Source organism: Scyliorhinus canicula, chromosome 14, assembly GCF_902713615.1.
Source record: "Scyliorhinus canicula chromosome 14, sScyCan1.1, whole genome shotgun sequence".
NCBI classification, from domain to species: Eukaryota; Metazoa; Chordata; class Chondrichthyes; order Carcharhiniformes; family Scyliorhinidae; genus Scyliorhinus; species Scyliorhinus canicula.
In genome coordinates this window covers 25,876,457-25,890,372 of record NC_052159.1, presented here as the reverse complement: position 1 = coordinate 25,890,372, position 13,916 = coordinate 25,876,457, and the positions used below count along the sequence as shown (strand labels likewise).

Genomic DNA, 13,916 nt, shown 5'->3' with positions numbered 1-13,916 from the left:
GTTTGAAATTTGAATATTATTTCTGAAAGGCAGAACCTATTTTATCAGATCAAGACCAAATGTCTAGATAAACGTCACTTTCCTACTACCCCTCCCATATCCTTTGACTCCTTTTGTACCCAAGAATCTATCAATCTCAGTCTTGAATATTCATGGGATTCATGAAATATTCTGGGATTATTGCTGCATTACATTCATCCCCCATCATCTGGCCTGGGCTTGCGAAATCCTACCAGCTGTCCTGGCTTGAGACAATTCACACCTCTTTAACCTGGGGTTACCCCTATCTCTGGATCTGTAAAGACTTAATTACCTGCTAATGCTTGCATTCAAAGCATTGTCTGGCATCTTTGAATTTGTCCATATATATGTTTCTGGAACATACCTCTTCATTCACCTGAGGAAGGAGCAGTGCTCCGAAAGCTAGTGTTTGAAACAAACACGTTGGACTTTAACCTGGTATTGTAAGACTTCCTACTGTGCTCACCCCAGTCCAACGCCGGCATCTCCACATCTTGAATATTCTCAGTAACTGAACATCCACAGCTCTCCCTGGTAGTGAGTTTCAAAGATTTGCAACCCTTTGAGTCACAACATTTCACCTCATCCTATCCCCAAATGGTTGACCCTTTATATTGGGACTATGACTCCTGGTCAAGACTCTCCAGCCAAAATAAATAACCCATCAGCATCATCTGACATGTCAAGTCTTCTCAGAATGTTATACGTTTCAGTGAGATGAGCTGCGGTTCCACCAAACACCAGTGAAAATAGACCCATATTACTCAATGTCTCCTTATAGGATGGCTCTCGCATCATAGAAATTAATCTAGTGAACCTTTGTTGTATTTCTTCTCCGGCCAATAGTCGTTTCCTTAGATAATTGACCAAAGCTGTACTCCGTATTCCAGGTGAGGTTTCACCAACGCCCTATATTATTGCTGCAAGACTGCCTTATGCTTATACTCTGATCCCTTTCCTATAAAGGCTAACGGAGCATTTGGTTTCAAATAGATGTTGTGCAGGAACAATTTGTAACAGGTTGATTTTTGTGATGAAAGGTTAATGAAGGGGCGCCAGAGATCTGGGTTTAATTCTGGCCTTGGGTGTTTGCACTTTCTCCCCGTGTCTGCGGGGGTTTCCTCTGGGTGCTCCGATTTCCTTCCACAGTAAAAGATGTGTAGGTTAGGGGAATTGGCCATGCTAAATTGTCCCTTAGCGTTCAAGGATGTGCAGGTTAGATGGGGTTACGGGGATAGTGTGGGGTAGTTGGCCGAGGTAGGATGCTCTTTCAGAGGGTCGGTGCAGGCTTGATGGGCTGAATGGCCTCCTTTGGCATGTAGGAATTTTATAGCTCTAAATGGAATTTGCTCAGCTGTCTTAGCCCTGAACCCATGTCACTCTATTTTTCTCTCTCTCTTGTTTCTCTCCTCCCACGCTCTCCAATTTCATCTTCATCATTAGGCCTCACCTACTATTTGATTAACATCCAGTCCACTAAAGTTCCAAACGCTCAATTTCCCCTTCAAGACTCCACACCAGATTACACTGTAAATGCTTCACTTTTCCCAAGGCCCTGCTTATCCTCCCATTGAAAACAGCCATCACCACTCCTCAAAAAGCTCACCATTGTCCTCGCATGATTACACCTGTATCATCGAGGAGCCGATCCATAATCTTGGCTTTAGTCACAGAATCCCAAAAACGTTACAACGCACAAGGAGCACATTTGGACCATCGGGCCTGCATTGTCTCGCCAAATGAGCATCATGCATTAATGCCATTCTCCTGCCTTTTCGCTGAACCCCTGCACATTATTTCTATTTAGTAAATCATACATTGGCCAATGTATCGATTAAACTTACCTCCATCACATTTCCAGGTAGTGCATTGCAGATCCGAACCATTTGTTGTATGAAAATATTTGGTTCATTTGAAAATAACTTTAAATATGTGCTCCCTTAATCTCAATCCTTGATTTTTTAAAATATAAATTTAGGGTACCCAACGAGATCCAGATATTGCGATCTGGATCCCGCTCACAATGGGCAGGACCGAGACTTGCAGAGTTTTATAATTATAAATTTAGAGTACCCAATTTTTTTTTCCAATTAAGGGGCAATTTAGCATGGCCAATCCACCTAACCTGTACATCTTTGGAATCTGGGGGTGAAACCCACGCAGACACGGGAGAATGTGCAAACTCCACATGGACAGTGACCCAGGGCCGGGATTTGAACCTGGGTCCTCAGTGCCATAGTCCCAGTGCTAACCACTGCACCACCTTCCGCCCTAGCTCAATCCTTAATTAATGGCTTCCACAACACCCTGCTGACAAAGGTAATTGGTTTTAGAGGACTTTGATTACATTCCTAAACACTTAGGAATTAAAAAAAAATACAGGCTTTATTTCTTGGGCTTTTTCGGGCATGGTGCCTCTCCAATTCTCTTGCTGACTCCTCGGGTGAGCATTTCTGTCACATCCGCACAGGTGTGAACTGGCCCTGTTGTGATTTGAGATGGGAACTATGATGGCCATGGGAGGTCAGGATTACTGCCTACCTATACTTGTGGGCAGAGTTAGATATCCAGAATCTTTGGGCCTGAAGAGGTTTGAAAAAGAAGGAAAGATAGGCGGAGCTCTTTCATCTGAAGCATAATAAAGTTGTGAAAAAGTGACTGTATAAAATGTGGACAAGTGGATGTTGGTTCCGGGGACGTGAAGGAAAAAAACCAAGAAAGAAAGGTCATCTTAGAGATATGTAGGCCTTCCCACCAGTTCAGGGAGCTGCCCCTAGAGCAGGAATTCAGATTGACAACTGAGCCATTGACATTGGTTATCTGTGCATCACTCCTGCCCTGCCTCATCTTTACAAACCAATGGGCTGGATTTCATGTAGCCTGTCATGGCAGAAAACATGGCGGCTGGGCCCAGTTAATCGCTGAAGAGGCCCAAACATCAGCCTCCTGGTGGTGGCAAAAATCCGCCCCGATTAAGTTGGGGGACAGAGGCAGGATTCCCAGCCGCCAATGGCAGGATGTCAGTTAGACTCACCAGTGAATCAATTGACATCCATTAGCTCTGAGCCCACTGAACGTCACTGGCAGTGCGGGGATTAAATGGGAGGTGCACAGTTTCCCCACACCCATACCTATAGACGGTTGCCAGGCAATGCCAGGTCTCCCGGAAGAGGTCCCTCATATTATGGCACTCAGTGCCGAATCAAGGGACCTGACATTGTGGATGGGAGGTGGCTAAAAGCCATCCCCCTCCCCTTGACTCTGGCACCATCTTTCACCTCTCCTGTGAACCCACCCCCCCACCCCCCTCCCAACCAGTGATCCCCATCCCACCATCACTCACCTACAATTTGGAGTCCCTCGTTGATTTATACAAATGTACTTTCGGGAGGGAAATCTGCTATCTTTACCCGGTCTGGCCCACATGTGACTCCAGGCCCACACCAATGTCGTTGACTATTAACTTCCCTTGAAATGGTCAAGCAAGACAGTCAATTCAATGGCAATGAGGGATGGGCAATAAATGCTGGCCCAGCCAACGATGCCCACATCCTGTGAATGAACTAAAAAGAAAAATCACTGGGCTTCTGGTGGGTGCATTGCTGACAGCTGCCCCTGCTCCAGTTGGCACTGCCTTCCTCTGACGGGCGGGCAGCTCTTAGCGGGCGGGAATTCCGTTGCGGGCAACCTCAATCATGGGGAAGACATAACAATAGCAACTTAAGTGCCTGATTTTGTTAGACTTCATTCATGGAACTGAAGAGGGTTCTCTGTGGTTCTCCAATCAATGGGCAGCATCCCAGTTGACTCAATAGATCCTTGTCAATGTGATACTAAAGGTCTATGCTTGTTTAATTCAGCTACAGAGACCACTAGCTTGCTCCTAGCTCGAAAGGAGGGTTCTCATGTTAAGGTCATATTGTACTTTTTTTGACAGGTCATTTAAATTAAAGGTTAACATTTCTTTCTGTGTTATTATCCAACACAGCCTCCAGAAACCATTTTTGCTCAGGTGCAGCTCATCCGCCTTGTCCCCATTCATTCCATCGCGTTTAACTGTGATGATGTGGAAGCCAATGAGTTTCTGTATGAGCTCACAGAGAGGACAGGTGGACGATTCCATTCCTACAACAGTGACAGGACAGCGACCACTAACCCTCTGCCATTTGTGGTAAGGAAGTTCCACACTGCGTGTGAAGGGAACATATTTCACATCCTTGAGAAACTCCACAGCAAGAGGATCAAATGCATCACTAACAAGATTATTTGCATTACTCTCATCTACGACAGCTAACATTCATCTCATACATTCAATGCAGTTAAATGTCTGAAGGCGCCTTCACAAAAAATGGGTCAACAGAAGCATCGGACTGCAAATGCTGGAAATCTGAAATGCAAAACAGAAAGAAAAACCTCAGCAGCTTGGGCAGCATCCTAGGAGAGAAATAGAATTAACGAGCTTGATTTTCACTGAGTTATGTTGACTCGGGAGCAGGTGGGCCGCTATTCTGGGATCTCCATCCACATTCTTGGACTGTCCGATTTTCCAGAATGTCTTTGAAGGCTGTGGATAGTCCCTGCCAAAAGGCCACATTTGACTCTCCCAACGCCATTGCAGAGATAGACGAGTCCTCCTTCTCCGCAATTTTCATGGAGTCAGGCCAGGTTTTTAAAGAATTGTGCTCCGCGACCCCTCCGAGGAATGCCCATGTGTGCACCTTTCGAAAGTTAAATTTAAAGGTCCTCCTCATATCCCCGTGTAAGGTTCTGAGCGTCCACCCACACCCCTTGGCCTCACATTTTTTTAAAATTTAAATTTAGTGTACCCAATTATTTTTTTCCAATTAAGGGGCAATTTAGCGTGGCCAATCCACCTACCCTGCACATCTTTGGGTTGTGGGGGAGAGACCCACACAGACACGGGAGAATGTGCAAACTCCACATGGACAGTGACCTGGAGCCAGGATTCGAACACGGGTCCTCAGCGCCGTAGGCAGCAATGCTAACCATTGTGCCATCGTGCTGTCTTCCCCTTTGCCTCACATGTCCCCTCTCCGAACTCTGCACTTCCACCCAGTGGTATATTGGTAACTCGCTTAGCTGTCGGTAGGTGAAGGTCACAGCTGGAGAATTAAACTCTAGTTTCAGTAGCAAGCACTCCCAGGGCAGGTATAGCACATCAGCCGCAGAGTAAAACTTCCTCTTCTCTGCCCCAACAATGTGCCTCAGAACCAACCTCAGAAATGTGGCACATTTTCCATTCTCCACAGGAGTCATCCAGTAACCACTCTGTTAGATTGTGAACTCGTACCGATATTGCGCTGTGTGCCTCTGGCCACAAGGAGCAATCCCGAGACTGCACATACTCTGTGGGATAGCCGGACCCTTCCTGCTGGCAGGATCTTCCAATCCGCTGAAGGCACCCCTCCGCGGAGGATTCTCCAGTGGCAAGGCGGGCGAGCCATACAAAATGCCATTGGCTGCCAGTGGGATTTTCCAGTCCCACTCCGGAGGCCCCAGCATCATGGATGTCAGTCTTCAGCCAATTTGATTCACTCCACGTGGTATCAAGAAATGGTTGAAGGCACTGAATACTGCAAAGGCTATGGGCCCTGACAATATTCTGCCAATAGTACTAAGACTGGTGCTCCAGAAATTGCCACATCTCTGGCACAGCTACAACACTGGCATCTACCCAGCAATGTGGAACTTTGCCCAGGTATATCCTGTATACCAAAAGCAGGATAAATCCAACCTGACCCATTACCACCCCATCTGTCTACTCTCGATCGTCAGTAAATTAATGGAGTTGGGTCATCAACAGGTCAATAAAGCAGCACTTACTCAGCAATACCCTGCTCACAGACATTCAGTTTGGGTTCTGCAAGGGTTACTCAGTTCCTGGCCTCATTACAGCCTTGGTTCTTCAGAGTAGTGTCCTAGGTCCAAGCAGCTTTAGCTGCTTCATCCATAACCTTCCTTCCATCATAAGGTCAGAAGTGGGGATGTTTTCTGATGACTGCATGATGTTCAGCATCATTGATATTGAAGCTGAATCCCCCTCTGCCAACATCCTAGGTGTTACCATTGACCAGAAACTCAAGCTGGGCTAGCCTTATTAAACACTGTGACTGCAAGAGCAGATCAGAGGTTATACAGTGGTTAGGACTGCTATCTTACAGCGCCAGGGACCCGGGTTCAATTCTGGTCTTGGGTGACTGTGCGGAGTTTGCACTCTTTCCCCCCCCCCCCCCCCCCCCCCCCCCCCCCCCCCCCCCCCCCCCCCCACCTGCGTCTGCTTCCTCCCACAGTCGAGAGATGTGCAAGTTAGGTGGATTGGCCATGCTAAATTGCCCCTTGGTGTGCAAAGCTGGGCAGGTTTGGTGGGTACCGGGATAGGGCAGGGGGCATGGGTAGGGGGCATGGGTAGGGTGTTCTTTCAGAGGGTCGGTGCAGTCTCGATGGGTCGAATCGCCTCCTTCTGTAGGAAATCTATGGATTATATGAATCTTGCGGCGGGTGACTCCAAAAGGTCCGTCCACAATCTACAAGGCACAAGTCAGGAGTGTCTTGCCTGGATGAGTGCAGCTCCATCAACACTTAAGAAGCTCAACACCATGCAGGACAAAGCAGCCTGCTTGATTGGCACCCCCTTCACAAACATTCACTCCCTCCACCACCGATGCACAGTGGCAGTCATGTGTACCATCTACAAAATGCGCTGCAGGAACTCACCAAGGTTTCTTCAGCAACGCCTTCCAAATCCACGAGCACTACCATCTAGAAGGACAGGGGCGGCAGACACAGGGGAACACCACCACCTGGAAGTTCCTCATCAAGCCACTCACCATCCTGACTTGGAAATATATCACCATTCCTTCACTGTCGCTGGGTCAAAATCCTGGAACACCCTCCCTAACAGCACTGTGAGTGTACCTACATCATTTGAACTGCAGCTGCTTAAGAAGGCAGCTCACCATCACCTCCTCAATGACAATTAGGGATGGGCAATAAATGCTGGCCTAGCCAGCGAAGCCGACATCCCTTGAATGAATGTTTTTAAATGCCTAACTTGTGTATCGCCTACTTATCAATTGGCAGACAGAATTAAATGAGAAGAATACAACTCATAAAGAGTTTGTAAGGATAGGAGTTGCCAGTTAGAAAGGAGAGATAAAGGCATAAACACATTACCAATGAGGAACAAGTTAATTGCTGAACTTGACAGCCAGGATACGAATGACAATAATGGCAACAACACATTAGCCATTATAAGATACTTGTGGCCTCTGCAATAATTGTGATGTGGAGATGCCGGCGTTGGACTGGGGTGAGCACAGTAAGGCGTCTTACAACACCAGGTTAAAGTCCAATAGGGTTGTTTTGAATCACTAGCTTTAGGAGCACAGCTCCTTCCTGCTCCATCTGGACCTGTAAAGACTTAATTACCTGCAAAGACTCACATTCAAAGTAGCCTTGCATTTTTGACATTGTCTATATACATGTTTCTGAACCTACCCCTTCATTCACCTGAGGAAGGAGCACTGCTCCGAACGCTCGTGATTTAAAACAGACCTGTTGGACTTTAACCTGGTTTTGTAAGACTTCTTACTCTGCAACAATTGATTATTTTGGTTGATTAATAAGCCAGTATAGAAACCCCTCTATGAACCAATGTTAGTTGTTCTCGCCCAGATTACTTCTGGTCTTGTAAAATGTATTTGGGAAGTTCGCCAGTCAAAACAGAAATCACAAAAATCTTCAAAATGCATTTTATCCACTTCTGTAATCAAATACAATATTCCAAACTGCTCCCAAGTATGGAATTAGAGCTTAATGACTGTACTCTGTAAAAACTGTGGACAGAAATAATGCAGACATTTGAGCTACTGAGGTGGTTACAGTAAGCTTGGAGCAATAAATGACTTTGCCGCCCCACTTCATGGCATGGAGAGATGGATAGAAACACCTCAGCCTGAGGCCTGCACAGGTGAAGTGCACTGAATACGGTTCTGGTACCTGTTCTTTGTGGTACAGCCTGAGAATTGGTCTCATAGAATCTTTATTCAATAGAATCTCCAATGACAACACGTGATTCATTCCAATAAGCCTGAGTACAGTGGCAAGGGTCCTCGATTCATGCCCTGACCTATTATTTGCCTGGATGTTTAGTTGAGATTTCATAGGCAGGCCTGCTCACAGGTGATGCTGGAACCAAGTCACACATCTGGAGTATGGTAGAAGAGGGGCGAGCAGCCGATGATGATCCTTCCTGTTCCTTCTCCGAGCATTGGCCACTGACGGCTTCCTGGCACCACCGGGATTGATGGAGCTGCCATCAATCTGATTGGCCAGCACTTCAGAGGGCGGGGTTTCCTCCACAATGAGGGGTGGAAGTCCCACTTGACCCTCCACATTCCACCCAGCAGCTCTTTAGAGCGGTTGGGTGTGGTAGGTGTTGGATCCATGGCAATGTGATTTCTGGGGGGTGGGGAGGGGGCATGTCAACCGCCTCCATCCCCGAAACTATTCAGCCCGGTAACTCTTTCTTTCTCCACAGATGCTACAAAAACCTGCTGAGTTTTTCCCAGGATTTCCTCTTTTAATTTCAGATCTCCAGCACCTACAGCAATTTGCTTTTGTTAGCAAGTGAACTACTTTTAGTACCTCATCTTCATTGGGGATAGTAGATCACTTGCGAATAAATGAAAGAGAAGCTGTGTTCGAATATTCAATGCCTGCTCCCTTAAACAGCCAAGTTATTTTATTATGATTGGTCCTTTCTTTTAAGAAATGTCTGTGAAAATGCAAACTATTTATCATACACAAGTCCATGTGGAAGTGAATGTGATAAATCATGTTTCTTGATCTCTGTGATTGTTATTCAAGTAGGTACTTTTTTTGTGTTTAATTGCAACCAGTGGCAATTCAAATTGGCTGTTTAATCTCAATTTTTTCATTTCATAATAATCTGAATTTTTTTTAGCCAACGGTTTTGACTGCCTGAATTAATTTGAATTGTTCAGAGTGAAGATATTTGCCTTTTGAAGAAAGAAATGGAGCAGGGAAGACAGGACATGGAGAGGGTGGAAAAACTGTACGCAGAATGTGTAATGCTGGACTGGTACCACAACAGTGACGAGACAGCTACAAAGAGCAAGTACGTTCGTTTTCCAGACCTTGACCTCATCGGTTTAGTAGTTGTGTTCATATTAAATGTCCTCTGGCGATCAAAATTAGCTCTTGCCCATTCAAAGTCTGTCAAAGCTTTGAATATCCAGGATAATTAAACGTACTCCCTTGACAGGCTGTTGAATCTTTTCCTTGTCATGGCTCTATTTAGGCTTCCTTATCTAAAGGCCTCACGCTACAGGTTGACTGGAAAGATGGAGTCTGTAGTGTGCTGAAGGGCAGTGGGGTGGCAAAAATAGCCCCAGCTGAGCGAGGGATCACGGGCAGTCAAAAGTAATGGGCCCTGGTCGATGAGAAGCAGGAGGTTGAGGCTCAATGGCAGCAGAGATATGAAGGCCGAAGGTAGAGCAGGCCTTTTGAGCAGGATGCCTGCTACTTGGCAGAAGGGTCATTAAATGGGGTAGAGGAAAAATTTTAAAAGTGCTAAAAAGATTCATAATAACCTGAAATCTAAAAATTTTAAATAACCAAGTAAATTACTTGGATTGAATGGGAACCAGGGGCAAGATCAAAAATGATAAGATCTTACGGTGGAGGATCGAACTCTCCACCTACAAATACGATATTATGTACCAACCGGGGAAGCTCAACGAGCCCCTAGATGCCCTGTCCCGCGGCATGTGCACCAGCGCGCAAGACGACCGCCTGAAAGCCATTCACGATGACCTCTGCCATCCTGGTGTCACCCGGCGCGCCCACTACGTCAAAGCCCAAATCTGCCTTTCTCCACAGAGGAGATGAAAGCCATCACCAGGGACTGCCCGATCTGTGCAGAGTGCAAACCGCACTTCTATAGACCAGACAGGGACCACCTGTTCAAGGTTTCTCGCCCCTTTGAACGCCTCGCTATCGATTTCAAAGGGCCACTCCCCTTGGCCAATCGGAATGTGTACTTCCTAAACATAATAGACGAGTTCTCCCACTTCCCCTTTGCTATCCCGTGCACCGATATGAACTCCCACACAGTCATTAGGGCCCTGCATAATATCTTCACCCTGTCTGGTTTCCCCAGTTATGTACACAGCGACAGGGGTTCGTCCTTGATGAGCGACGAGCTGCGTCAGTACCTGCTCGAAAAGGTAATTGCCTCGAGCAGGACTACCAGCTACAACCCCGGGGGAGCGGGCAGGTGGAGAGGGAAAACGTGACGGTCTGGAAGACCGTCCTACTGACCCTCCGGTCCAGGAAGCTCCCGACCTCTCATTGGCAGGAAGTCCTCCCCGATGCGCTCCATGATATTAGGTCCCTCCAATGTACGGCCACCAACCAGACCCCTCACGAGCGCCTATTTGTTTTTTCTAGGGGCACTACCACGGGGGTTTTGCTCCCAGCATGTTTAAAGACATCGGACTTGGTTCTCCTTCGGAAGCACATCCGGACTCACAAGACTGACCCACTCGAAGAGAGAGTGCTCCTGCTCCATTCAAACCCACAGTACGCATTTATAGAGTACCCTGACGGCCGTCTGGACACTGTTTCCCTCCGGGACCTGGCACCTGCAGGATCCAACTCCGACACCACCGCTGCTGAGATACCCCTCACACTATACCCCTCCCAACCCCCCGCGCCCGGCGCCCCCACGCCTGCAGTTCCGCTGCCCGTGCTCTGCGCCCCCGCGCCATTGGGTTTCCGGCGCTCCCCGTCACCAGTCGAACCAGTCGGATACGAAGCTCTGGCCTAATCACCCCCGGAGTCCGCCATGGGTCCCTCGCCGACCGCCACCGCCCAGTGTAGCCACCTGGGTTGGCCACTTTCTCACACAAAATGGAAGAACGCAAAGATTGCAGGGTAAAATGGACATTGGAAAAGAAACCAGCAGTCTGCAGAATCCCCTGTATTCTAGCTGCCACAGAAACCCGACAGAATTGTAACTAACAAGCTGCGCATATTAATGAAGCGATTTACGGTGATTCCCAGGCACAATGGTCACAACAGTTAAACATTCTATGGAAGGCCAGACATTCCGGCGCCAGTAAAATCTAAGACAAAGGGCACCAATAAGGTGTAAGGAATCGGCCGGTGATCGAGGGACAGCCCCGTTATTGGGGAAATTCAAATCAATCGATTGGGAAGAGACCCAGTTGATTGCAGGTTTATAGGAGGTCCGCCCTGAAGGATACGAAGCCCCTGGGACCTATAAAAGTCAGGTCCCAGAACTGATTCGCTCTCTTAGCCAGCCTCTCCTTGACCAGCCAGCCCTCCCAGCAGAACACCGTTGCAGCAGAAGACCTTGAGAAGGAGAGGCCTGGTCAGCAGCCCCCATCAAGTAAGTGTCATACAACGCACGCTACGAGAGTAGACACTCCTGACCCCTTTAGTCCACACCGACTGGAAGCCTGCGGATCCAGCACAAAGCAAGAGGCTGTTGTTCCCTGATCCGGCAGTTCCCTTATTCCAGATAAGTATTGGCCTGTTAGTGGTCGGATTAGCCTCGTCTTGTAGTTTTATATGCACAATTAGTAGATAACTATTATAATAAACGTGTCTTGTTTGAACTTACTAACTGGTGTATTGAGTTATTGGTCTGAACTTGAACTTGAAACTTGTGGCGGTATCTTAACGATACCTGGCGACTCTAGAGCTCAGGAACGAAACAGAGCCAAATTGAGTGTAAAGCACACTCACCCAGACCGAGCTACACCAGCCACCCGAAGAGGCTGCAACCCCGGTGCTTCGTCGATCCCAGAGGCCGACTCGGCCGCCAGATCGACTTAACCTGTAATTTATAACCTGTAAATTGTAACTTGTAACTCGTAATTTGGATTTTGTAGACACATCACCCCTGCTGGACTCAATATTTTACAGGGGGTGAATGTGGTGAATCACAGTCTGTGTAATTCACACTGTTATTATATATGATGTACTGTGTCTAGGTAAGCTCGATATACGAGCAGGTGCGCGGCTCTGCCCGTAGGGGGAGATGAGGAGTTTGTACTGGGCTCCACCCTTGGCTCCGCCCATGGCTCCTCCCGCTAACCGGAAGTATAAAGCTTGGCAGTCGTGAGCCTGCCTGCCAGTTCATCTCATCGCAGGCAGGCTCTGTTGAAAGACTATTAAAACCACTGTTCACTTCCAACCACGTGTCGTGTGAATTTATGGTCACATCAGAATGTATCCTGCTTCAGGAGAAAACTGAGGAAGAAAAGCAAAATGTTTCCAGAACTGAAAAAGGAAGATTAAAAATATTGCTCCACTGCGTTATCCTTTGGTTAGATTGTATGTTTACAATATGACAAGTTTACATAAGCAAACCCCATTATATTTGTGAAAGTGGCGAGAGTTTGACAGAAAAGTGTGATAAATTTGACAATGAGAAGTAAGACTGTGTAGATAAGCAGCCACTCCAAGATTTTTAATAACCGATTGGTAATTGGGAATAGATTAACAGTCCACCATCTCAAAGGCACAAGTCAGGAGTATGATGGAATTATCTCCACTTGCCTGGATGAGTGTGGCTCCAACAACACTCAAGAAACACAATACCATCCAGCATAAAACAGCTCACTTGATTGCCACCCGGTCCACCACCGTAAACATTCAATCTCTCTACCACCGACACATAGTAGCAGCAGTGTGTATTATATACAAGATGCACTGAGATAACTTATCAAGGCTCCTCTTACAGCAGCTTTCCAACGCGTGACCTCTACCACCTAGAAGTATAAGGCCAGCAGACACATGGGAACCTGTAAATGCCCCTCCATACCAAAAAGCCAACCCGACTTTGAACGGCATCACCGTTCCTTCACTGTCACTGGATCACAATCCCGGAACTCCCTTCCTAACAGCACTGTGGGTGTACCTCATACACAGGCAGACTGATCGGTTCAAGGAGGCAGCTTACCGCTACCTTCTCGAAGGCAATTAGGGATGGAGGACGTCCACATCCCTCGGAAGAACTTTTTAAAAAGTGACTCATTTTGTTTGGAGCACTGAGCTCTTTTCGAGTTTTGATGTACAAATCCATAAATTTAACACCATTTACACGCTCTCTACCTGCCATGGCTCTTTGGTAAAGAGCCAAGATCAGCTCTAGGCAAGGATGGAATTAAATCTGCAGCTCACAGTGTGTGGCATCATTGTACTAATGCTTCCATACCCTACATTTTTGCTGCTCTGTTGTGGCACATTTATACCATCCCCATTTCTAACCTGAAGTTTTTATCAATGGAGAGGAGTGTGGCAGCTTTTGTAGACGAACACAAGCCATCGACTGATCATAATCAGTAAACTGAACAAAATTACAGATCACTGGATGCAGCTTTCAACTGCACTACGTTGTCAGTGTTCACAAGTTAAGAAATGTGGGTGTGTGGCAGTTCTAACTGTGTGAGAGTGAGGTGAAGCTATAAATATTTGTCCTGGTTGGTAGAAATTGTTGCTAGGTGAATGATGGAGGTACGGTGAATTGAGCAATGTGGTGGTATAACTAGGAGGTTTGCGGTACCTATCTGCCATTGGCTCAGGTCGGTCATGTGCCTCTCTGCTGATTAGTTGAGGCTAGTCATGTGACTGCTCACCCATTGGCCGAGAGGCAAGTAGTCCCACCTACGAGGCGGGATGTAAGAACCCGTAGGATCCGGCAGTCGGCCTTTCTCTGGAAGTCGACTGTCGGGCACACAACTAGTTGATTAAAGCCTGATATATGGAACTTCTTCACGACTCGAGTCCAATTGATGGTACATCAGTCTGGTAGGACATGA

General features: G+C 47.1%; 1 protein-coding gene across 1 annotated transcript in view; it reads left to right on the top strand.

Annotated features, from left to right (window-relative positions):
* The window catches only part of LOC119977805 (von Willebrand factor A domain-containing protein 3B-like), a 240,759-nt gene that overhangs the window by 110,731 nt on the left and 116,112 nt on the right, over positions 1 to 13,916 (top strand). Inside the window, 2 exon segments of the mRNA XM_038819030.1 lie at positions 4,010 to 4,192; positions 9,048 to 9,181. Coding sequence (XP_038674958.1) covers positions 4,010 to 4,192; positions 9,048 to 9,181 — 317 coding nt within the window.